The sequence below is a fragment of the Vitis riparia genome, chromosome 10 (genome assembly GCF_004353265.1).
Source record: "Vitis riparia cultivar Riparia Gloire de Montpellier isolate 1030 chromosome 10, EGFV_Vit.rip_1.0, whole genome shotgun sequence".
NCBI classification, from domain to species: Eukaryota; Viridiplantae; Streptophyta; class Magnoliopsida; order Vitales; family Vitaceae; genus Vitis; species Vitis riparia.
The window spans coordinates 17007252-17032326 of NC_048440.1; the positions used below are offsets into that span (position 1 = coordinate 17007252).

General features: G+C 36.4%; 5 protein-coding genes across 5 annotated transcripts; 3 read left to right on the forward strand and 2 right to left on the reverse strand.

The window, feature by feature from the left end:
- The first annotated feature begins 734 nt into the window (after positions 1-734).
- LOC117923012 (spermidine sinapoyl-CoA acyltransferase) lies at positions 735-3195 on the forward strand. The gene is made up of 2 exons (XM_034841273.1): positions 735-1649; positions 2561-3195. The coding sequence occupies exons 1-2, from the start codon at positions 844-846 to the stop codon at positions 3099-3101; spliced, it is 1347 nt and encodes a 448-aa protein (XP_034697164.1). The 5' UTR covers positions 735-843; the 3' UTR covers positions 3102-3195.
- A 1161-nt stretch (positions 3196-4356) lies between these two features.
- On the forward strand, positions 4357-6453 carry LOC117923860 (magnesium-chelatase subunit ChlI, chloroplastic-like). Its single transcript, XM_034842360.1, has 3 exons — positions 4357-4569; positions 4782-4897; positions 5171-6453. The coding sequence occupies exons 1-3, from the start codon at positions 4458-4460 to the stop codon at positions 6221-6223; spliced, it is 1281 nt and encodes a 426-aa protein (XP_034698251.1). The 5' UTR covers positions 4357-4457; the 3' UTR covers positions 6224-6453.
- A 2348-nt stretch (positions 6454-8801) lies between these two features.
- Positions 8802-10234, reverse strand: LOC117923861 (nudix hydrolase 15, mitochondrial). Its single transcript, XM_034842361.1, has 4 exons — positions 9955-10234; positions 9716-9858; positions 9230-9349; positions 8802-9150 (listed from the first exon to the last, which is right to left on the reverse strand). Exons 1-4 carry the CDS (start codon positions 10169-10171, stop codon positions 8947-8949), a joined length of 684 nt encoding a protein of 227 aa, XP_034698252.1. The 5' UTR covers positions 10172-10234; the 3' UTR covers positions 8802-8946.
- Positions 10235-12088: 1854 nt separating this feature from the next.
- LOC117922924 (nudix hydrolase 15, mitochondrial-like) lies at positions 12089-15635 on the reverse strand. Its single transcript, XM_034841155.1, has 4 exons — positions 15223-15635; positions 14719-14861; positions 12717-12836; positions 12089-12631 (listed from the first exon to the last, which is right to left on the reverse strand). Exons 1-4 carry the CDS (start codon positions 15581-15583, stop codon positions 12407-12409), a joined length of 849 nt encoding a protein of 282 aa, XP_034697046.1. The 5' UTR covers positions 15584-15635; the 3' UTR covers positions 12089-12406.
- Positions 15636-22311: 6676 nt separating this feature from the next.
- On the forward strand, positions 22312-24533 carry LOC117923958 (transcription factor TCP4-like). The gene is made up of 2 exons (XM_034842475.1): positions 22312-23320; positions 23399-24533. Exons 1-2 carry the CDS (start codon positions 23102-23104, stop codon positions 24218-24220), a joined length of 1041 nt encoding a protein of 346 aa, XP_034698366.1. The 5' UTR covers positions 22312-23101; the 3' UTR covers positions 24221-24533.
- The last annotated feature ends 542 nt before the right edge of the window (positions 24534-25075 follow it).

The window sequence follows — 25075 nt, forward strand, 5'->3', positions numbered from 1 at the left end:
TGTATGAAAAATATGTTTGAACATTTTATTTGTTTATGAAAAATGAAAATTTTGGAGATATGATATTTTGTTTTGTAATTTTAAATTAATGAAATGAAGTGTTTGACTTTGATTTTTATGACCCTAGTTAACGGGTTAAAATTATTGACATTTTTATAATCCTAGTCAACATGTTATAATTTTTAACATTTCTATGATCTTAGTTATGTTAATATTTTTATGATCCTAGTCAACAAGTTATAATAATTAATCTTATAGTCGGTGGTGTTTGTTTTTTTACTTAATTCTAAATAGAACCTTAATACTTAACAGTATTAAATATTAGGTTGTTTGTTTTTGTACTATTTTATTTCTATTAAGTATTAAAAAGTAAAAAAAACCATTGTGTTATTTTTTCTATTTAGAAAAAGCTACATATTTTATATTTTTCTATTTATTAAAAAGTTTATAATAAGTCATGAAAAAGTAAAAAAACAAAAAACTAAATGATTTTCAGTAAAAAGCCAAAACAACAAACACCCCGATCAACATATTATAATCGTTGACATCCCGTTGTGTTAGTCTTATAGCCCTAGTATTTGGGTTTGAGATGTGAAGTCCGTTTTGGGGCATGACACATGGTATCCAGTTCACTATATTTGTCAGGTCGGGCCAACCCGATCCGGTGAGAGGTGGTAGTTGGAAGGTGACTTTCGCGTGCAGCAGAAGGGGAGGCTATGGCATGGTCCACGTTGCTCCTTCCACCTCATCATCGACGCTGCGTTTTCTCCCTCTGGGTTTGGTGGCGCATACAATTGCAGAGCCCATAAATCTACACCAAACCATTAAGCTGCATCACCAACCATGGAAGTTTGCGCTTCGGAGACCGCTCTCGTCTTCCCTTCTCGCCCACCCTTCGAACACGACCACGTTCTACCCCTCTCCCATCTCGACACCGACCGCAATCTCCACGTCAGCTTCCGCTACGTCCGGGCCTACACCAGCACCGCCGCGAGCAACCACCCCTCCGACCCCTTCCGCGTCATTTCTGCCGCACTCTCCGACGCACTCGTTTATTACTACCCTTTCACCGGCTCTCTCCGGCGCCGAAGCGACGACCGTCTCGAGCTGTTTTGCGCCGCAGGGAAAGCAGTCCCCTTTGTTCGCGCCGCGGCGGACTGCTCGCTTGAGTCGGTGAACTACCTGGACGAGCCGGATCGGTATTTCGTCGATCAGTTGGTGCCTGACCCCAGACCGGAGGAGGGCTTGGTGACGCCGTTCGTGTTACAGTTGACGGTGTTCGCGTGCGGTGGGTACTGTCTCGGGGCTTCGATTCACCATGCGATGTGCGACGGACTTGGTGCAACTCAGTTTTTCAACGCCGTGGCTGAGTTGGCTCGGGGGGCGAGTCGGATATCTGTTGAGCCGGTTTGGGAGCGTGGGAGTTTGCTAGGTCCAAGAGAGCCGCCGCGGGTGGAGGTGCCGTTTGAGGAGGTTTTGTGTTTTGAGAAGGGGTCCTCACCGTACGGTGAGTCCAGTGAAGCGGTTGCTAGGGAGTGTTTTCATGTGAGGGATGGGTGTTTAGATCGCTACAAGGCTCTGCTGTTGGAAAAATCAGGGGTGAGCTTTACTACATTTGAAGCTTTGGGCGCATTCCTATGGAGGGCCAGGTTTGTCAACGTTGCTTTGTGATCACGTGTTTATCCTATTCCAGCACCAACTTCAAACTCAAAACTCTGATTCCATGGGTAAAGAAAATAGTAAAAAAGAAAAATAAAAATAAAAAGATAAAAAAATAAATTAAAAATTGATAAATTATTATTTTTGTGCCTTAAAATTTATTTTATTTATTTTAACTCATCAATATAAAGATTAAATAATTTAAAAATATATAAAATTTTAATTAATTTTAATTATATTTGATTTTTTTGATATTTTTTATAGGATAATCAAAAATAAAAAAAATCATTTCTTTTGTATTTTTTTTTTATTTTCTTAGTATTTTTCGAGAATCAAATATAACCTAAATTTTTATATCATTGCCACATAGGAATTGGCCTAAGTTCAGTTTGATTTCTTAAACACTATTTGCTAATACAGAATTTGACTTAGAGCTCCTTTGCCCACGCCAGTCCCCTCACACCTGAGCTAGGCCTCTAAGATTTCCCATCCCACAATATTTTAACGAATCTGTTGTGGGGAATTTGGAAGTGATGTCTATCACCTTTGATTTCATTTTTAGATTTTCCAAAAGAAGTTACTTTCAACTGGCTTTAATGGATGGAAAATAGGCGAACTATGTGGGATATATGTCTAATTGTTTACATTCCTTCTTTGTATTGTTTTATTCGTCAGTTATAATTCTTGATGTATTTCTATTGCTTTATCGCTTGTGACCAATTTTGGTACTTTTGTTTTGTCAAACTCTACAACACTAAAGTCAGTTTCCCATGGAAGTAATTTCTCCCGAGTATCTACATATACTACTTGTCACACCAAATTGATTATTGGGCGTTGGCCATATGCCACCACCACTAGTTCTGTCTTTGTCCTTGACTTGGGTTATTGGTTGGTGGAACAGGGTTAAAGCCTCTGGAGTTCCCGGCCATGAGAAAGTGAAGTTCGCATATTCAATCAATATAAGAAAGCTAGTGAAACCGCCACTACCACTCGGCTACTGGGGCAATGGCTGTGTCCCCATGTACGTGCAGCTTAGCGCCAAAGAGCTGATAGAAAACCCCATCTGGGAAACGGCCAAGCTGATCAAGAAAAGCAAAAGCAATGCCACGGATGAGTATGCCCGCTCATTCATAGACTTCCAAGAGCTAAATTATGCAAAGGGGATCACAGCAGGAAAGGGAGTGAGTGGATTCACTGACTGGAGGCATTTAGGCCATTCCACAGTGGACTTTGGGTGGGGAGGTCCTGTAACTGTTTTGCCACTCTCCAGACACCTTCTTGGGAGCGTGGAACCTTGCTTCTTCTTGCCTTATTCTTCAGCAAAGGCAGGAAACAAGGATGGGTTCAAGGTTTTAATAACTTTGCCAGAAATTGCCCTGCATGCTTTCAGGCAAGAGATGGAGAAATTTACCAGTGAACAATTTGGATTGCCTCGACTTTAGTGGACAAGTCACGAGTCTCTGGTTCATCTATTGTTTGTAGTTGTACTTACTGTTGCACAATAAAAAACCAGGGCTTTCTGTTGCTTTCTGTTAATAAGGCATTGGGGGAAAATGCAAGAAAATATGACTCAGTAACTGAGGATTAGGAGGTTAAGCTGCTCTAAACCATAATTAAGTTCATAAAGAGAAGAAGAAACGCAAGAATTTTGTCAGCTTCATGGGCAAGCAGCTCTCTAAATTGCCCTCTTCAAAGACTTAATGAATCAATGATATCACATGCATTCCAAATTCTGTTCTCCTTCCACTGGAAAGCCCTGCCTCTAAAGAGAACAACAGTCAGTCAAAAGGAAATTAGGGGTGCCTTTGGATACTATTCTTATTCTGTATTTTTAAAATATAATTTTTTATTAGAAAATAAATTAACATTGTGCTCCTCAAAACAATTTTAATATTTAAAAATGCAAGGAAATGAAAAAAAAAAAACTTAAATTCTAAATTTTTTAAAAAATATTTCAAGTACATAAGATATGTACACAGCTTGTAGTTCCCCCCCTCTTTTTATATAAGGATTTATTTTTAAAAATAAAAAATATATACAAATATAACCTAAAAAGGTCATTTTCTCTCTTTTGCTTTTGTCTTCAGGCATCTTTGGAACCATCATTTGGCCTTGTATTTTCATCCCACCTTTAACATATTTTTTGCTATGTTAACCAAAAAATAGATATAACAAAACTTATTTAGACAAAAAAAATAAGAGGTCCATATAATTTGAACTCTTCAAAATTTTTGTTTGATTAAGGAAAAGTAGTAAGCAAAAGAAAGAAATGTTAAGAAAAATAGTTTTCTGATCTATAATAATAATAAAAAAATTAAAGTAATAAAAATTATAAAATATGTATGTATTTTTAAATTATTTAATTTTTATATTAAAAAATATAAATAAAAAGAGTTTAAGAAGTATATAAAAATAATCTATTAATTTTAATTTTTCTTTCTTTTTTTTTTATATATTTTTTCTAATAATTTTCAAGAGTGGGCTAAAAATTTATAAAGCATAGTTTGTCCTAAGCTCCTAATTCTTTTCTACATTTTATTTTTTTTCTAAGAAAGAAATACCATAATAAAATAAGAATAAATAAATAAAAGCACAATACACTGGCTTGTCCTTGGAGAAAGTAAATAGTAACATAGCATATATTTTTATTTTCAGTGAAGAAATACTAGAAGATGGAAGGAGAGGGTGGAACGCTATCATCTTATCCGCTTCTAACAGACCAATCACAAGTCGGGAGTGGTGAAGGTTGAACCAAGGCCTCATAACAGAGGCGCTCACAATTCACAGACACTTCAGACATGGCAGGAATTTTTGGGACTTCTTCTTCGTCAACGGCAATCTTGGCTTCTAGACCTCTCTCTTCTACTTCCAAGTCCTCCATTCCCTCTTTATCTCTCCCTCTTTGTACATGTATGTCTAAAGAAATGACCATACCCCACTTCAAATTTTTCTTCAAAATCATTTTGTTGGATGCCCATGTGGCTCTGATCCATATCATATTTGCTGTTTCTTTGTAAAAAAAATTTGCACCTTGTTGATTTTTCGGTGCCGTTATGAAGATGCGGTGTGCGGTTTTAGTGGAACTTAATGGGGTTGGAAATGTTTTGAATGTTTGATTGCAGGGCGGAGTCATGGAAGGAAATTATATGGAGGGGTTGGAGTTCAGCTTAAGAAAGGCAGGTCCCAGTTCCATGTTGCTGTTTCCAATGTTGCCACTGAAATCAATCCTGCTGAAAAGGTATGGGTTTTTTTTTTTTTTTCTAATCTGGGTTTCTTAGGTTATGACTTACGAATTACAATATAGTGAGATCAAAGTTCTTTATTAGTATTTCTGTTATTGTTAGGGTTTGAGGCACGTTTGAGAAGATTGGGATGAAATTTATTGCTTGTTTTAAATTTATAGGAAACACTATATCCATGGAATAATTACTTGGGAGACAATGATATAGTGCAATATTGAAGAATTTGTTTCGAGCATGTTCGTATAAATTTTTCTTTAATGAATTTCCAGGCCCAAAAGCTTGCCGCTGAAGGAAGCCAGAGGCCAGTGTATCCATTTGCTGCTATAGTAGGACAAGATGAGATGAAGCTATGCCTTCTTCTAAATGTGATAGATCCCAAGATTGGAGGGGTGATGATCATGGGTGATAGGGGAACGGGAAAATCCACTACTGTTAGGTCCCTGGTGGATTTGCTTCCAGAAATCAGAGTGGTTTCAGGTGACCCATTTAACTCTGATCCAGAAGATTCAGAATCCATGGGAATGGAAGTCAGGGAGAGCATTTTGAAAGGGGAGCAACTTTCCATTGTGATGACCAAAATCAACATGGTTGATTTACCACTGGGTGCAACTGAAGATAGAGTCTGTGGGACAATTGACATTGAAAAGGCTCTGACAGAGGGTGTGAAAGCTTTTGAGCCTGGGCTTCTTGCTAAAGCCAATAGGGGAATTCTTTATGTGGATGAAGTTAACCTTCTGGATGATCATTTAGTGGATGTTCTTCTGGATTCTGCTGCCTCAGGATGGAACACTGTTGAAAGAGAGGGAATTTCAATTTCACATCCTGCTCGGTTTATTCTCATTGGCTCAGGCAACCCTGAGGAAGGGGAGCTCAGGCCACAGCTACTTGACAGATTTGGAATGCATGCACAAGTGGGAACTGTGAGGGATGCAGAGCTCAGAGTTAAGATTGTGGAGGAGAGAGCTCGGTTTGACAAAAATCCCAAGGAATTCAGGGATTCTTATAAGGCCGAGCAAGAGAAGCTCCAGCAACAAATTTCCTCTGCTAGGAGTGATCTTTCCTCTGTTCAGATTGATCATGATCTCCGTGTGAAAATCTCCAAGGTTTGTGCAGAGCTAAATGTTGATGGATTAAGAGGGGACATAGTGACAAATAGAGCAGCAAAAGCACTGGCTGCTCTGAAGGGAAGAGATAATGTAACTGCAGAGGATATTGCTACTGTCATTCCAAACTGCTTAAGACACCGTCTTCGGAAGGATCCCTTGGAGTCAATTGACTCTGGATTACTTGTCATTGAGAAATTCTATGAGGTGTTTAGCTGAGCAAGGTATATAAATGACCCTTTTTCTGTCACTTTCATTGAGCAGTTCTGTTATTCTGTTTTTTTTTTTTATTTGCTTTTTGGTATTTTCATTCTCTTTTCAAGCGAATCATATATGAGATCTGTGGAGTATAGACAGGCTATTCATGTTATCATTAAACTGTCTTAAGCTTACTTCTATGAAGTTCAGGAAGAATGAAGAGTTCAGTTGAAGGGAAAATTCTATATGCATACTGTTCCTTTTGTCCATAGTTTTTTAGAATCACTTTTGTACCTCAGTTATCGTAATCTGCTGATTACTTATACATTTCCTCTGCCAATTGGAACTACTCATGCTTGCTTTACATTCAAATGCAACTTTAAAATTAAGTCAGCAGTTTCAATAGATCCAGTAACCAACCGCAAAATAAGAACATGCTGAGCTTCTACTGTGATGTCATGCAGAATTAGGGATCCCAAATTCACCGAGTCTTCCTGTAGGAACTTGATTTGTTGGTGGCAAGGTTTATAACTGTATTTTTAACCTTCCATCAGCTTCTGAGATGGGGTTTTGCAATTCTTAAGTTGAAATACTGTGAGCAGTAGAAGATATGATCAAGAAATTTATAGTAGATCAGGACATACTAGAATAAGTACATCATCAGGTGACACGAAATATGGGATGAAAAATAATAAGTTCTGTATATTAGATTGACTATACACTCAGTTTATATAGGAGATTACAAGAGAAGAAATAGGAAATAAGAGACATAATATGAAACTAACTTATTCCCAAATCATAAAACTATCTATTTACAGAAATAGGAAACTAACATAATAGGAAAATAATTCTCCTATTCTATTTACAAATCAACATCAGGAACTCTTTATCCAAAGTTGAGTTTATGTAGAATAGATTGGTCAGGTATGCATTGCATACTAGTTGGCATAGGTATTGAATGAGATGAAGTGAAGAGATGCAAATTTGTTAAACTAACTCGTCTTTAACCTTAAATTATTAAGGAATGGGCCAAAGATGTATATCACCCTTTAAATCCTTGCCTGCACGTCTAGGGCAGACAATTCATTGGATGACCAAATTTCTTAAAGATGACTCAACTTTTGTGCATTGAAAGTTGTATTCTTGACAATCTCTAGAACTCCAGAGAGAAATACTCTTGAAAACAAATCGACATTAAATAAAAAATTACTGAGACAGGTAACCATAGATGGCAGTAGGAGCTCACTGGTTATGAATTGGGGAGCCAGCCCTTGAGTTTTTCTAGCCTGTTTTTACTAGTTACAATGACCCAAAAGATCAAAGTCAATATGTTCATCTTTTACAAATGAACTGAATTTGATTCATGCAGAAGCCATTTGATCAAAAGCATCAATGTAGGTTGGAGATGGTTGTTTTGAGGATTGGGAAGAAACATTGAAATAATTAGACATCTGAAGTTAGAAGTGGTACTTTTGAAGGAGAAAACAGATAAGAATAACAATAATTGATAGCCATCTGAGGGTATTTAAATAAACAAACTGTGGCAGTTCTCATCCCAGCATACAGTGGAACTTATCTGAAGTATACCTTTACTGCTGTTTTGGGTTAGTTGTGAGTCTTAGAAGGTTAAAATGTTTCACCATGGTGCCTCTCTAGCTTACACTTTTTTTTCACTCTTTCCCACCATCATGACTTTATCTTCATTAAACCCACATGTTATGAAGTTTCACCATGATTCCCCTCTAGCTTACACACTTTCTTTCTTCCTCTTTCTCCTGCAAAGTCGCACATTATGAAGTCTCTCCCATGGTTCCTCTCTAGCTTATTATGTATAAGGGTTCATTCAGGCTTTAAACTACCCTCTTTCTTTCTCAGTCCATGAAGCTCTGAGGGCCGACCCCTCATATCTCATAATGCCTTATTCACAATGCTCTCTTTCATGGTCCTCACTCTCGTTCAAGATGTTCATCTGAATTGCATTGAGGTTAAGTTTTAGTTACAAAAACCTACTCGGAGTTAAATTTTTGTTAAGGATATGCATTATTGGGATTAAATTTCATGTAATTAGAGTTAATTTTTCATTATAAATTGTCATCTGAACTGTACTATGATTATGGTTAAGTTTTTAAATCAAAATACTTACCAAAATTTAACTATGGGTTAAGTTTCATTTAAAAAAAAACTTAACTCGTATTAATTTCTTGTCCTGAATGTTTAAATTTATTTAACTTACAATTGATATAGTGATAAGTTGAAATTGAGATCCATTAAATGAATTAAACTTGTTGAGTCATGAAATTATTCACATCTATAAAAGTTTAACTTATTGTCCATTGATACCAATTCATGGCGAGCTTATGATTTTTCTGCACACCTGCAAGCTACCATGAGAATTCGCATTCCTGCAGTGCAACTCCATGACTTAACAAGCCCTGTGTTTTGCAATAGCTGAAGAGCTAAGAGCCACATGAACATTATTCCGCCAACCTTTGAATTCAGCCAAGATTTTTCTTCATACTCACCAGCCAATCATCCTGCTGGATGTAAGGTTTTTGATCATCTGGCTGACTGTTCCTATGTAAACCCAAGAACATTGAACTTGGCGAAAAGCGTGATATTATATGCGAATTCAGAATCTGAATTACATTTCAATGATATTGAAGTTGAAAGTCCGAATGGTGAGTTTCATGGATTCTAATAATGACTATAAAGAGAAGAATTCTCTGGATTTATGGTGCCATATCCTAGTTAACAATCCTGCTCCAGAATTTGGGCTTCCGCTCCAGAAAGGCTGGTGGGCGCTGGTAAACAATTGATGCGGTCCTAATCAAGATTCCAGCAGTCAAAGCCCAGATCACATACCTCTCATTCTCTGCTTCATAATCGAAGTAATGGAGTAAATACTTGTCTCCCATCCATTCTCTCTCCTCTGCTCTCCGGTTCTCATCCTGTAATCCATCATCATTGAGTAAATGTCATGCAGGAAGCATAATATATAGATTGGGAACTTGATTGGGAGAGTGAAACCTTGAGGAACATTTCTAAGGGAGTATCAAATACTGCTTCAACTTCAGAAGCATTTGGAGCTGGAACGAATGCTTTCTTATCAGAAAGTATGCCAACCACAGGAACTACTATCATGCCACGCTGCAAAGAAGACAAGGAGATCACTAGGTTAATGCATCCTCTGCAACTTCCTCATAGCTTCATAGGATATAGGTCTTATTCTCAATCGATTAACCCTTGTGAATTGACCTTCCCCGAATCATTTTTTATGAATTTAACTCAAATCAACTAGACCAATGTCTTGATTGGAGTGAATACAGCCTGTTGAAGGCTGATTGAGAACACCACAAATCCCAAGATATCGACTTGCTCTTCCAAAATTTCCACATGTTTAATTGATGACATTGACTTTTCAGCATTTTCCTTCCCTCAGTATATATGCATCAACCATTGAAAGAAGAAGAAAAAAGAAAGGCATAGAAATGGAGTTGCACACCCCTGATGTACCTTGTTTACGAAAGGCTCGAGAACAGTAACAGGATTCACAAGTGAAGGATCCAAACCTATCTCCTCTTTAGCCTCCCTCATGGCAGTCTCAATGTCGTCAGCATCACCTTCCTCTCTTTTCCCACCGGGTAACGAAACCTCACCTGAAACCCAACTAACCCAGTTGATGGATCACCTCAAATTTGAACCTTTTAGCACCAGAAAAAAAAAAAAAAAAAAAACTCAAGAGGGCATCTGACCAGAGTGAGAAGAGAGGGTTGAAGAGCGCTTGGTGAGAATCACATGGAGATCGCCATTCTCGCCCTGGAAAAGGCAGATGAGAACAGCGGCTCTATTGGGTTTGCGCCTGGCAGGTTCAGAATCTGAACCGGATTGTTGAATGGGAATGGAATGAGGAGGTTTGTAGAGACGGAGCTCTTCTGTCAAGATTTTCAGCGTCAGGTCCTCAGAATCCATCACTTGATTCCAAGTAGTCCCGGTTCCGTCTTTCGATTGTGCGGGAGCCCGGTCTGCCTTCTGAAATAGGTATATATAGATGTATATATAGAGTAGGTAATGCTATGGGACCGAAGTCTTCTTTTGTGTACCATACCAACCACATTGGACCAATAGCTATAGTCACATGTCGAATGCTAGGTGAATAAAAAATGAAAGAAAAACTGATTCTATAGGTTACCAACCGGTCAACTATATAATATGAGGAATTATTTTATAAAAGTTGGAAAATATTTAATATTTTGTAAAATTAAAATTGTATGAAAGAGAAGTTTTAATTTATTTTGTAGGATATAAAGTGATAAACCTAAGACCTTAAGAAAAATAAATATAAATTTGAAATAAACTAATTAAAATGGTGATATAATTTGTAAATTGAGAATTGTACAATTAATTAATTTTATTTTAATTTTAAATTACTTGTGGGAAATTTTGGATGAAATATTGAAAGTGTGAAAAGCAATATAATTTGTATTTGAAGTGGAAAAAAAAATTAATCATTTTAATTAATTGTAAATGTAATTACACTTTTTTTAAAATATGAAAATAAATTAAAATAAGTATACATTGTAATAAATTGAAATGGTGATGTACTAATTATTAATTGAGAATAGTATTAATAAATTATTTCTTATAATTTCAATTTATTTATAGAAAATATTGGATGAAATATTGAAAATACCAAATATAATATAATTAGTATTTGAAGTAGAAAAATGAATCACATCATTTCCATAAATTTTAATTGTAAAAATTGCATCATTTTGATAAATTTAAATTGTATAATATTTAAAATTAATTTAATCATCGCAATTACAATAAAAATTCATCAACACTTATTAATAATTATTAAAGGTAAAAGTTAAACTTATCCACACTATAAAATAATTTTATATATTCATTATATAATATAATTTATAGTCTTACATTATAATTTATAATTTAGTAAAATAGTTTGGGGATATTTGGTAAAATTTAATGACTTAAAATGATTTTAAGTTAAATTATTGATATAAAAATTATTACTTAATTTTTATTTTAAATATTAAGGTTGTTTAATAAAATTTATTCTAAATTATTAAATTGACATATTTATTTTCAAAATTTATAACTATGACAAAAAAAATCAAATAACAATGGAGATCGTAAATTAGCAAAAGAGATTATGGAGGTAATTAGAATACATGAGGATAAAAAAGTAAAATAAAGATACAAACTTATAAATAAGTTAATTATTTTTACTTATTACTTAAAAGTTGTTTTTAATTTTAAATCGTATTATTAAGTTATTTTACTAAACATACTTAATTTATTTAATAATTTAAATTAAATTATTAACTTACTTTAAGTTATTAAGTTAATTTACCGAATACCCACTTAATCTATAATAAAATATATTGCTCATTTATTAAGTACAATGTTAAATATTTTTGTGGATAACAATATTAATAAGGAAATTAAAAATAATTGATGATAATTTGTTTAATATTAAATATTTGTTTTAAGTGTAAAAGTAGCATTTTATAAATTATTTGAAAACCTATGGAATAATTTAGAACATATTGAAAAGTAACTTCTGAAAATCCTTTAAGCTCTTATGAAAATGATTGCAAAAAGCTGAGAATCACTACTTTTTCTGCTTTATTAATCACATTAATAATTAAAAATAAAAAGAAAAGTAATTCTAAGAACACCAAAATCAAGTCACCCTAAACATTTCATAATTCAAGAAAAGGGATGAATGCATCCAATAAATAATTTAACATGTTTTTATATTATGATTAGCAATTAAAATATTTGGACATGGAAGGTCATTTGATATCTCATTCTAAGGAAGAAAGATAGAAAGAAAATATACAACTTAATTTCATCAATGGCTTAATTTATAACTGGGTTCAATTTATTGAATCATGAAGTTGAACAAAGGCACAACCAAATAAGCTTCAGGAGCTTGGAAAAAAGGTCCTACAACAATAACTTAGGCGTTAGGTGTCATGACAATCAAATTTTCTCTGATGCCTCCGGAGACTGACCAGAGGCAAGGTGAAGGGAAAGGGCTGTGAGTGAAAATTTTGAGTACCATTTGGTCACTTATCCAAAGCAATTTAAGTGTTATCAATAGGCCTTGTCATGTGTTTTATTGCACAGAAAATCACAACAATAAGAATCATATCTAATAAAATTTATTTTGAATTTTTAAGGCATTATAGTATCTTTGTCTACACCCCTAGGAACCTTAAAATTAGGCTTCTGCTCCAGAAAGGCTGGTGGCTGCTGGAACACAACTGAGGCAGCTCTAATCAAGATCCCTGCGGTTAGACCCCATATTAAATACTTCTTATTCTCCATTTCGTAGTCGAAGAAATGAATCAAATACTTCTGTCCCATCCACTCTCTTTCCTCTGATCTCCTATTTTCATCCTGAATCAAGCATGTCAACATAAAACAAGTCAGAGAAACAATGACTTTGATAATTGTGATGGGAAAAATGGAATTAAAGCTAAACCTTGATGAACATCTCCAAAGGGGCATCAAATACTGCATCCACTTCATCAGCATTGGGGACAGGTTCAAATGTTTTCTTATCAGAAAGTATGCCAATAACAGGAACAACCCTTAGGAGGTGCTGCATGGAAAACAACGGGGTTGGTCAAAACAAAAGCAATTGGCATATATCGCAACCAAGGAACAACTAAGTTGCTGCACACTCCGAATATGAAATAGCCACATGTAATTCCAAGGCCAAGCTTATGCAATGTGCATGCCATGCCTAGATAATAACCCATGAAACAAAAAAGGGTCTCATTTTACAAACAACGGTTGCTTGAAGGAAAAAAAAAATGATCTGATTGATGTGCTGTGAGTAGAACCAGCAATTGTCATTACATGTTCAGTTTCGCAACAGAAATCAAGTAAACCCATAAGCAGTTACTACAATGTCTCAAGGGGAGCCAAATAAAAAAACATAAAGAGAAAAATGTAGAGAGTTGGAGAGGAGAATGAAGGAGCACACATATGACATTGACAAGCACCATGTTTCTCAAACAATTTCTTATGACAAAATTTCAGCAGTCATATAACACTCAACATGTAAAAGCTCACAACATTGTCCTCCAGGAGAACACAGCTCATTCCGTGAATCAATTCTTTACCATTTTTTATCCTGGGAATTAAACACAATAAAACCATATCACTACAAATAAAGATGCATTGCCAAACTTATAATCCTAGATAAATTGGTAGCGTACACCCAACAGCAAAGCAATATAGATAACTGAGACCCAACACTAAAGCCATATGAAGTGGAAGCTATTAAGAAATGAGTTTATCAATATGAGGCCTCTCACATAATTATCATTTTGAAGAATACCGGAAGACCAGGAACATTAACTGAGGTATTCTTGCTAGTTAGTCTGTAAAGATGTTCATTCCTAGAGTCTTATAATGTCCTGTTTCAAGTATCATACCTCTCAAAAATCCTCGTGTCATGCCATTTACTTATATTTCCTTGTCATTGATTTGAATGAGTTGCTACTCCACAGAATTTCTGATCCATATATCAGAAGCATTGCCGAGAGTTCAGGACTAGTTCAAGTGTTTCAGGTGGCATACAAACAACATACCATGTGATAATATACCGTAAACTGTACCCAAAACATGCATAATTGACTTTTTTAAATAGTTTCTCTTTCAAAAAAAGAAAAAAAGAAAAAAAAAAGAGGAACCATATTTGAACTTGTTAAAGAGAATATTATTGTACTGCTGTTCAAAAGGCGTTAAATAAAATACAGTTAGCAACTCTCTATCTTTCTTTTATTTATTTATTTATTTTTCGCTTCCAATATAATTTTTTTTTTTGGCACTTGCTTAGTATCATTCTCAGTTCTCTTGTTTCTTTCTTTTAGAAGTAAAAATGAGGTTTTTAATGACATTCTCTTTTTCCCTTTTGAGATGGGTGTAATGATGGACCTGCAAAACTAACACTAACTAACACCCTGAAAATGCCATATTTACACATTCGGTTCCCACAAATATATCAATCATACTTGTACATGTTTGAGCTCCATTTCTGATATATTGATAGGGTACTGGTGAACTTGGAAATCTTGGAATAATAGTAATGTTTTAGTGCACTTCTTCATGGATCTTCTGATGAATGAATGCCATTTGGTTAAGTAGTCAATATCTGCTTACATTTACCTTAGTATCTTTCATAAATTGTGCATATATTGTGTTATACTTCACATATGTAGACATATTTTTCCTCTGAATTTCAAATATGTACGAGAAAAGCACATACAATTGCAGGTGCCTTTTCCTAGTTTTAAGTATAATTCACCCTCAACATTGAACACAAAAAATTAGGCAATTTTGCAATCTTTACATAATTTTTGCAAGCCTGATTCTGGGCTCAGAAAACTGGTATCAATTTCAGGTTGATTAAAGTATAGCATGCAAATCATTTAAATCATATCATATATTAAAAAATAAATAAAAATCCATCTTACCTTAGACAAGAATGGCTCAAGAACAGTTACAACATTTACAAGGGAAGGGTCCATCCCAATCTCTTCGTTGGCTTCCCTGGTCGCTGTATCAGCATCATCTTTATCACCCTCCTCCTGTTTCCCACCAGGCAACGAAACTTCCCCTGCAAATAGACACCTAAATCATCGTTAGCCCCTTTCTGAGGGTCTGAAAAATGAAGGAGAAACAAAAAGGAAACCGAATTCCCTATCACCCTATAAAACAAAACCCTCCAACCTTTTTCAGCTCAATTGAAGTGACTTTTTCATTTTTCTCATTTTCTTTCAAGAACCCAAAACAAAATATTCAAAATCGCCCTTGCTTTCTCGGGAACCGAACGCGCATTCCCAAAGTAATTAAATTCCCAAATTTCATTTTACACATCCAAAACCCCCAATGCAACAAACAAAAACTCCGAAAGTGTAATTCATTTTTCTCTCCTTTTTCTCACAAACCAATCAGATTCCCCAAGAAAAGCCACCGACCCGAGTGTGTGGACAGTTTAGAAGACCGCTTCGTGAGAATCACACGCAAATCCCCAGCATCCCCTTCAAAGAGACAGATCAGAACTGCAGCTCTCTTGGGCCTGAACCTCCCTTCGTACTCAACTGAGGTGGCGGATTCAGCGAAACCCACTTGAGAAACCACCTTGCCGGCGGCCTCTTCAATGCGCCGCTCCTCGACGTCGTCATAATCGTCGGAGGGCGGCGGCGAAGGCTTGTAGAGGCGGAGCTGGCGAGCCAAGTTGAGCAGCCGTTGTGATCCGCCCACCATGTTTGAAGATTCCATGATCTTGTAGACAGGTGGCGACAGGGTTAATGGTACTCTTCTCAGAATCGAGATCATTTGATCCAACCTTTTTAGGCTTTATTCTTCTTTTCAATACCTCATCATCTACAGCATTCAACTTTTTTCAATTCATTAAATCGTTCAAAAAAATTATTCAGCCTTCAATTTCTATCAATACATTTCACAAATAAATAAAAATTTTGAATCAAATAAAATTACAAATTTCATGTGAATACATTTTTTGTTTTTCATTTTTAAAAATAAGTATACCACTTAAACATTATTGCAAAATATTTTAAATACGTAAAAAGTTTTTAATACTTTAATTTTTAATCAAAAATTTAAAATTATTATAATTATTTAAGAATTCCTTTATTCTATATAAAAATTATTATTCTTTTTTATTTTTAAAAACAAAAGATATGAAAATTTATTTAATTCCAAATAGAACTTAAAATTAAATAGTATTGGTGTTATGTATTAAGTTGTGTATTTTTTTAATAATATATTTTTATTAAACAATAAAAATAAAAATAAAACTTAATTTTTTAAAATAAAATAAAAATATTTTTATTTTTTCTATTCGATCAAAACTTTATAATAAATCGTGAAAAATTGAAAAACTAAACAACTTAAAGTTGAAAAATAAATTACTTTTTTAAAAAAAAGTTAAAAAAACAAAAACTTGATACTTTTAACTTTTTTTTTTTTATTTTTCATAACTTAACTCACGCTTAAAAGACCGTTTGTTTTTTTAACTTTTTATTGAAACCAATTTATTTTTAAATTTTACTTTTTTTGCTGAATAGAAAAAGTCAAAATATTTTACTTTTTCTAAATAAAAATAAATAAATTTTCTTTACTTTTTAATATTTAATAGAAAAAAATATTAAAAAACAAATCATCTAATATTTAATACTATTAAACAATAAAATTCTATTTAAAATTAAATAAAAAAGCATACGCCACCTTAGTTTATACCATTCTAGAAAATTAATTATTTTAAATTATTTAACTAACTAAAATTTATTTAAATAATTACATGACTCTTCTTAATAAATAACTTACCATTAGATCTAATGACAGCAGCCTAAAATATTGATCATAAGTTTTCCGGCCAACCGACCAAAACTTTTGACATATCAAACTCTAGGTTGGCAAGTTGGACAAGGAACTGAGTGGGCATGTTGGTGCACTTTTGCAAGGGAGAAGAATAACAAAATTATTTAAAATAATTTCCTTTGGTTGGGCCATTAAAAAATTTAAATAATCCCTTTACCAAACTTTAAAATATTAAAAACTTATATTATTCAAATGACCTAAAACATTTTGTTTTTTGATAAAAAAAATTAATAATATATTAGAAACTAAAAAAAAACTATAGGATTAGCCCTATAAATAGTAATTTTAACATTCTTGATGGGTCCAATACCCTTTTGGACGAGTCTTGACCCGAGTAGGTCGTAAGATATGGGCCTCACTTTTAGGCCTGCCTTGTCATGTCCAGGCAGGTCACAGTGACCCCTATGTCTTGGTTGTTTGCTTATATTCAAGAGCCTCCTATAAACCCTTCCTAAGGAGCGTCTGCACCCTCATGACCGGACATAGGAGACCGACTAAAGTCCCCAACCTATTCAAATTTTGAGGAGGGTTGCATGTAAAAACGTTGAGCCCCTCCATTGTCCAAGGTGGGTACAATCTAAAAGCTACAGTTAGAGATGTATCCCACCTGTGGGACGCAATCCTTAAAAATTCGATGACTGCTAGATGAAAGAACCCTAACCACCTAATGGCAGCCTTAGCATAGAAGATCATGCGCCTCTTGAAAAGTTGTAACCACCTAACCAATGGAGCTCCTATCATAATGCTTGTACGCCAACATAGTAACCACTAATCCAACGAAAGTTAAACAACTAGGGTTAGGATGACCTACATAAAGGCATTCATAAGCTGACAAAGGCAAGCCTATTCCTCCTCACACACTAATTCTATAGATCCCTCACTCTCATCTTCTCGCTTCCCATTGTGTAGGAAAGACGGGTTGCCACTCTATAGCCAATTCTTACTTGTAAAGTCTCATCAGTTGAACCTATGCTGCTAATTTAATCATTGGAAGGACAATTAAGCCTTTACCCTGCTACTTTTGTGTTTAGGAATTCATCTTGAAGGAGCTTAATGGTTTGTAAGATCACTAACCATAGGACAAGGTGTTGTTGGGCATACTCATCAGTAAAACATACTTTGGAAGTCCATGCACTAGCAATTAGTGTTGTCTGTGGAGATGGACAAGAGGCTATAAAAGTGTCATGGGGACCACCCAAGCCATGAGCAATATGGAGGAAGAACAAGCTCCCATTCTAATTGTGGATGAATGCTTGGTCGTAATGCAAAAGATGATAGAAGCAATAGATGGCAAATACTCATCTCAGATAGAGTAAATATGTAGAACCACTAAGAAGCTTCATTGTGAAGCGTGGGTCGCTTAGGTTAGTATAGTTGTCTAGGCTCATTTGGCAACCCCTTAACCTTAGGCTAAAGGCCGCCACCAGTAGGTCAAAACGATGTAGAACAATCTAAGTAACTGTCTAATGGGGTTGAGATGTCGAAAGCAGTTGACCTCGTCCACCCTTCATATCCTTGGATAGAAGAGCCACAAAGTAAGCCTATATGGAGTATGCACAACCCTGACAAGGCGACTAGTGTTGTGCAAGAAAAGAGAAACATAGCAAGGAGCTTGCTTCACAAACGTTACAAGAGCTACCTACCAATAAGTGACCATGAACCACCAAACACAATATGAATAGTTTCAAGCCCCGCTTGGCTAGGCTATAAGGATGTTGGACTACATGTCATCTACCCCTTTATCAACCTTCATCATACAACAAGAGAATCTGCATGAGGTTTGTGGTACCAAAGTTCTCCTTATACGACGACACCACTGACCTATTTGACTACCTCATGCACTACTGACTGTCATGACCATTGAACTCTATTCACAACTTTTGGGGGTAGAGGAAGTCATTGTAGCCCACTACTACTATTTAGCATGGCAAAAATAGGTGATCAAATACTTAACAATCTCCAAATGTCATATTCAAAGTTCGTACATGACTTCATGAAAAGGTTTGGTCTGACGGTGCTATAAATGGAGTCTTGTGGTATGAATGCTTTAATGTAAGTGTTTAAGAGATTTATTATGCCCTGCTCGCCATTCTTTGATTAGATCTCAAAGAAATCCCTAGACTCTAGATGACCTTTTCCAATAGGCCAGAAAACTAAGTCATGCTCGGGGACAACTTATGCATCGCCTCTTAGTAAATAGTGGCGTTTTCTCAAATTGCATAACCTAGAAAGCAGACTCCACACAAGCAAAGATCAAAGAAAATAGTCACCTACACATAATGGCTTCATTAGCTAGAAGAGAGGTCAAAGTGAAAAGCCAAATTGCTTTTCCACACAGTTGACCTAAACGAGCCTAACCTACACTCAATTCCTGCTAATCCAAGGTTTAGATGGCTTCTGCTAACCTCACCCTATGCGAGAAAACATTAGATAGAAAGATTTGGATCAGTATTACAACTACCTTAAATAGTGTGGGTACACCATAAAAAAAATGCAGCCACCTCCAATTTCAAGTTGAAAGTTAGTTCAAGTAGGGCACCTCGCACAGTGCATGGAGCTCGTAAGGTGGCCTCAAGGGAAATTGTTGCAACGCACAATCACTAGTAATCCCACTAGCATAAGCGAACATCAAACCCGTGACATATGTCATCCACAAAACAATTGCAAACTCATAGTGAAAGACGAAAGGCTAAACAAGGTCAATGATTAAGTAACTTGATACATGTTTACGCCCTACAACCTGGTATAGAAAGACAGTCAAATTGTTCATGGAGGCAAACTTGTTTCGTGTTGCCCACCCACATGACGATGCCAGAATGTTGACTTGAACATGACCAATTTTGAGGTATCTTGGATACTAGTTGACCAAAAGTATAGTTCGACTGACCTATTACACGGGCATGCTATTAATTGGATTCAATGACTACCAAAGTCCCCTCAACAATGTCTTTCTCCCAATAACGACCAAAGATGAAAATATATGTCACCATTTTTCAGTGAAATATCGTGTGTTAGCGGCCCTCAACATGACAAGTGGAGGAGATATCTCGGAGCCGAGTCTCTAAAATTAGCAATTTTTTTTTTTTGTAGAAAAATCAGCATAGAAGTACATAATTTTCAACAAAATTTAGAAAAACGAAGGATGAAAGTATTATGATTTTTCAACAAAATGTCATTGAAACATCATGTGTTGATGAGTTTTAGCACAACAAGTGAAGGAAATATCCGGTAGCCTAATGTTTCTCCCAAATCAACAAACTTTCACTAATAAATTGGTGATATGACGAGGTTTTCAGCAAAATGCCAATAAATCATTTCCACTTTAGCATTTTTGAATTTTCAAATTTGACTAGTGGGCTTTAAGCCTAGCTCACATATGCTTAAATACCTTATTTAGGTCTTATAGTATTTGGGATGTATTTCCTATCTTTAGAAAATGAAATAAATTGAAATAGAGAGTTCGGATTGAAGACCTAAAGCATGAAAGTTCATTTCCTAACCCGAAATTCCCCATCCCCACAATAACCATCCCATGCAAACTAGAGCCAAAAGTCACATCCATAAACCTCTCACAAAACTTAGCCTTCCCACCCTTTACCAAACTTTCTCTCTTAGTGAACCTACTTCCATCATCTAAGCCCTTAAACAAACCAAATGGCGAGCGACAATGATTAAAGAGTTTAATGCACTTCTCCACAATGGTATTTAGGATCTTTTTCCTCCATACACATAAAAAAATTTAGTCAGTTACAAGTGGATATTTTGTATTAAACAAAATTCGATGTTACTTCAAGATTTTCTAACATCGATTGACCCGGTAACATCGATAATCACACTTCCACTAGTGCTCACATTGTGTTCCTTATCCATAATCCTATCTTATAGAGTTTAAAGAAACAAAGCTCCATTGCTCGTTCTTCCACCAAAGTGGAGTACCGAGTCATTGTCTGCATGGCTACAATGATTATTACGTGAACTAGGCATGCAATTGCCCACTACACTAATGGTTTCTTATGATAATATTGGTGCAACATATCTATGTGTAAATCCGATCTTCCACTCTAAAATGAAACATATTGTCATAAATTTTCATTTTGTCCACGATAAGTTTCAAATTGATGATATAAGAATTCTCATATATCATCCAATGATCAATTAGCCAATGCTTCTACTAAACCCTGACCTTTTCCCACCAACAACTAGAGACACTTCGAGTCAAAATTATTGTTCTCCCTTGAAACTCCATCTTAGGGGACATAATAATGAAAATAGATGGTTAATGACTCATATGTTATATACCTTCTATTTTTTAAGTGTAAATATTCTATTCTTGATAGGTCCTGTACTTTAGGAAATTAGTAATTAGAGAATTATTTCTTTCCTCTTCAAATCAATCTTATATATTGTATATATTGTTAAAAAGTTGGTAAGCTATTTTTCTCAATTCTGCTCATCTCAAAATTTCATATTACCCACCGCTGAAGGCCACAAATAACTGAAAAATACCCGCCTGAAAAGCTGAGACTAACAAGTAGATTGATGACAAGTATATTAAGGTTTAAGACAAACAATTTGTCCACTTTTGACACCTGCAGTCTCTTTCTACGATACAAAATTGAAGGAAAGCAATATAAAGAGAATTCACTCTTACAAGATTTGCTTCACCATCTTTACTTCGATGTAGAACTTTTGCTTCTTCATAGAGCTTTTCATTTTACAATAACTTTAAAATCGACCCAATGGTACATGGAGCTGTCCATTGAAAACCCAATCAGCAAAGTAAACACCGCCTGTCAAAATACAACTTAAAGGCATGAGCAGGGCCAGCAGTAGTACGTGAGAGTCAGGAGCCGTATTCTGTTGGTGTGTTCCTGTGTTTACAGTGAGAAAGTGGACATCAACACCAAGGAGTCAGGCTAATCATGACAAGTGGGCTCCGCCCGCACATGCCGCATTCTATTTCCATCGCCACTTGACGCCACCCACTCAATTGGAGCCTTGGAGGTTGAACCAAAATATGAGCCATTCCCTCAGCCCCAATCTCATCCTAGTGTTTACGCGTTGGAAAGTAACTCGGATTGTCATATGCTTATTGTCTTTGGACTTTGGTGGTATTTTCACTAGCTTGGAACGCCCTTCAAAGTCCATTAGAAGCAAATTTTAACCCTAAAAGACCACCGTATCAATGGATGAGGCATTACCGGTCTTGGAAAGTGGCAATTACCACACGGCACTTATGGGAGAGTCCTCCAGCTTATTCATTGGAGGCAATTAAATGCAAAGATCGCATAAACAACACCTGGTAGTCCTTGGACGTCACGTTTTCCATGGGAAGTATGTGCTTGATATGGGGGTAAAAGCACAGGGGGAAGATAGATACAAGTGACATTGATGGAACTTCAATTACTTGAGTTATGAAAAGGACATAAATAAGTCTGTTTTCAAAAATGTGTTTATTCAGCCACTTGTTTTTAGAATACAGTAAACATATTCGAGGACAGAAAATGCTGAGGCATGCACAGCAATCCATTATCAAAGCTCCTTGACCTCGGAAGGGGAATCCATGAAAAAGGGGTGGATTGTGGGCTCTCCCTCTCACACACTGTTGAAGCCAGGCTCAGACACGCGCGACACAGTGGACAGAGGTGACCTCCTCCCAAGAAAATCGAGTTATACGTCACTTTCGTTTGAGGAATCCATCTCTCCAATCCTTCAAACATCGCCTTCATGCCTCCTACGTTCCCACTTCTCACCACCCAATCTCCAACCCACGCGCACAACTCCCATCAACTGCCCATTACTCTGGTAAGCTGCTTGAAGTGAGGGATTATGCTAGAGATTTGTCTGCAAATAACTGAGTTAAGCAGAAAGTGAAAGGACTCTGTGAGAAAAAAGTGAGTGTTTTGAGTAGTAGTAGTAAGAGTACTGGGTGTCAGTTCCTGTTTTGGTACGTACAAGTGCACCGATGCAACTGCAGAATGCAGTGCTTCATCTCCACATTGACCATCCTCATTTACGGACTCTGTTACTCCACAGAAAGAGTACTCTTTCTAACCCCACCAGCTCCCTTTTACTCTTTCACCTCCGCCCCACCTCCACGGCCACCACCTCTATCGCAGGCGCAGTCACATTCCTTAGATGCCTTCTCTGAAGTTGTGGGTTCATGGTTTCTCATTGTAGCACGCCTTATTTTACTGTCTTTCTCTACTCTGATACTTAGTATCAGGTTTCAAAGTTGTGGAGGCGACCCCCACAAACATTCAAAAAGCTGGAAAAGGGTACGAAGGAGAGTCCGAGTCTAGATCTCTCAAGGACTCATCATAAGCTACATAGAGATTCTCTACGGATTCTGCAACAGAAAGGATCAAAGGAAGAAGATGATGAAAAGAGCCAACACAGAAAGGATTGCTTCGCCATTGTCAGTATCTTCAACAGTCGCGATAAGTCTCTAGGATGTTACATGAGAAAACAAAAGATATATGGAAAAGCAAACGCTCTTACTTGATGTCTTCTTCTGCATCATTAGTATCTGAGCAACTGATGATCGAAGGCACAAGAATCAGTTTGGAGCACGCATCATCGGAGCTGAGGCTGAAGAAGGGAGCAGAAAGAGTGCAAGTCCGACGAGGTCACATTGCGCGTTCCATCGGAAAGAAAGATCGTCACAGCAAGGTTTGTACTTCGAAGGGTCCAAGAGACCGCCGGGTGCGATTGTCTGCTAACACTGCTATTCAATTCTACGATGTCCAGGACCGACTCGGCTACGACAGACCCAGTAAGGCGGTTGATTGGCTCATGGAGAAGGCGAAAACGGCCATTGATGCTCTTGCAGAGTTGCCTACACAATGTCCTTTATCTACTTCTGTTGTTGCATCAGCCCAACAGAGAGAGCAGAATCTAAATCATCTACAGCATCCCCACTTATGCGTTGAGCAGTTGGAAACTATCTTGGATTTGAATCAGCAGCATTTGAATGAGAATCCCATTTACAGTTCAGGATTGTTTCACATTCCTGTTTCCACAGCATTTTCTGCAGTTCATTTCCAGAACAGCCCAGCTTATCCGAATTTAGGAGCAATAAGCCACACTCAATATCCTTACCTGTCTATTCAGAGCTTCCAAGACCCAACACTTGGACGTCATCATTCTACAACTATTTCTTCAGCGGATCAAGCCATCTACTCTGCCTCGTCTCCACTAGTTTTTGATGCCGCATCTAACCACTGGCCTCATAGTGATCCACCTGAGATGAGTCAGCCCCAGAAAATGATTGATTGGAATTCTGACACAGGCAATGGAATTCAAGGGCTTGTCTTTGATTCGTTGCCACTTCCACTACAAGAACCAGCTCTTAGCCAAAACCAGTTGTTTTCTGAGAGGGAACCCCTTCAGTCCACTGATTCAGCTTTAATTTCCGATTGGATGAATCCACCTATTTCCACCGCCAATGTTCAACACATCACAAAGGAAGCCAATCAATCATCTGGCTTTGCATTGGCCTCAAACGGAATTTCGAGGATTGGCATTTCTGCACATATTCAAGGTGAAGATATGGAGCAGAGCACGGTGTGAAACAGCCAGTCCTCTGCTACTCACTGCTGAGATTACCAAAATCAAAATCCTAATTCCACTTAGCGCCCAACCACACTTCCACTTTAACACTTCTTATAAAATCTCCTTTTTCATTCGGCGATACAAAATTGAGCTATTATGTGAGTTCAAATAAGTGACTCCGGTTACTTGGTTTAATGTGTTCGAAAGTAGGTTTTCCCTTTTGAGTTCATGCTGTTTTCTCTTAGTTGGATTGCTTCCCGTTTCCACTACTACAATTTAATGCTATAAACCGCATTGTCCCTTTTGCAGTCATCAATTTCTCATTTCTATATCCACTTCAGTAAGAATGATGGTTCTGATTGTGTCATGATGTGAAAGAACTCTACAAAAACAATGAAAACCCAGAAGGAGAAATCCATCCTGTAATAATGATCACTCGTGTTCTGTTCTGTTTTTGAAAATAATCGCCCATTGCTTTGGACTAAATTAGATAAAAGAAGGACCTTCTGTTTCTCTATAATAATGATTAGTTAGGCCATTTTCTAGTGGGATGGAGCTTAGCTATGAATTATAATACCTTCCAATTAGATTAAATTGTAAAAGGAATGAAAGGACCAGCTGATATCTTACATAAGTATCATGCTAAAAGTTTCAACTTCTAAGCGCCTGATCCAAAAGGGGATCTAGGGGAAGTCCTTTTCCATGAAAGGGAACAACATGAGCCAGAGGGTCGATATCCATACGGGAGAGAGTACATCATTACACTCTTTCTCTAACGAAGTTATAACGGAAGAGAAGTTAGGTAGGTAATTGGAAATGCTTACCTGCATATGCAGTAAAACCAGACGCGGAAGAAGGAAGATGGATGATTCA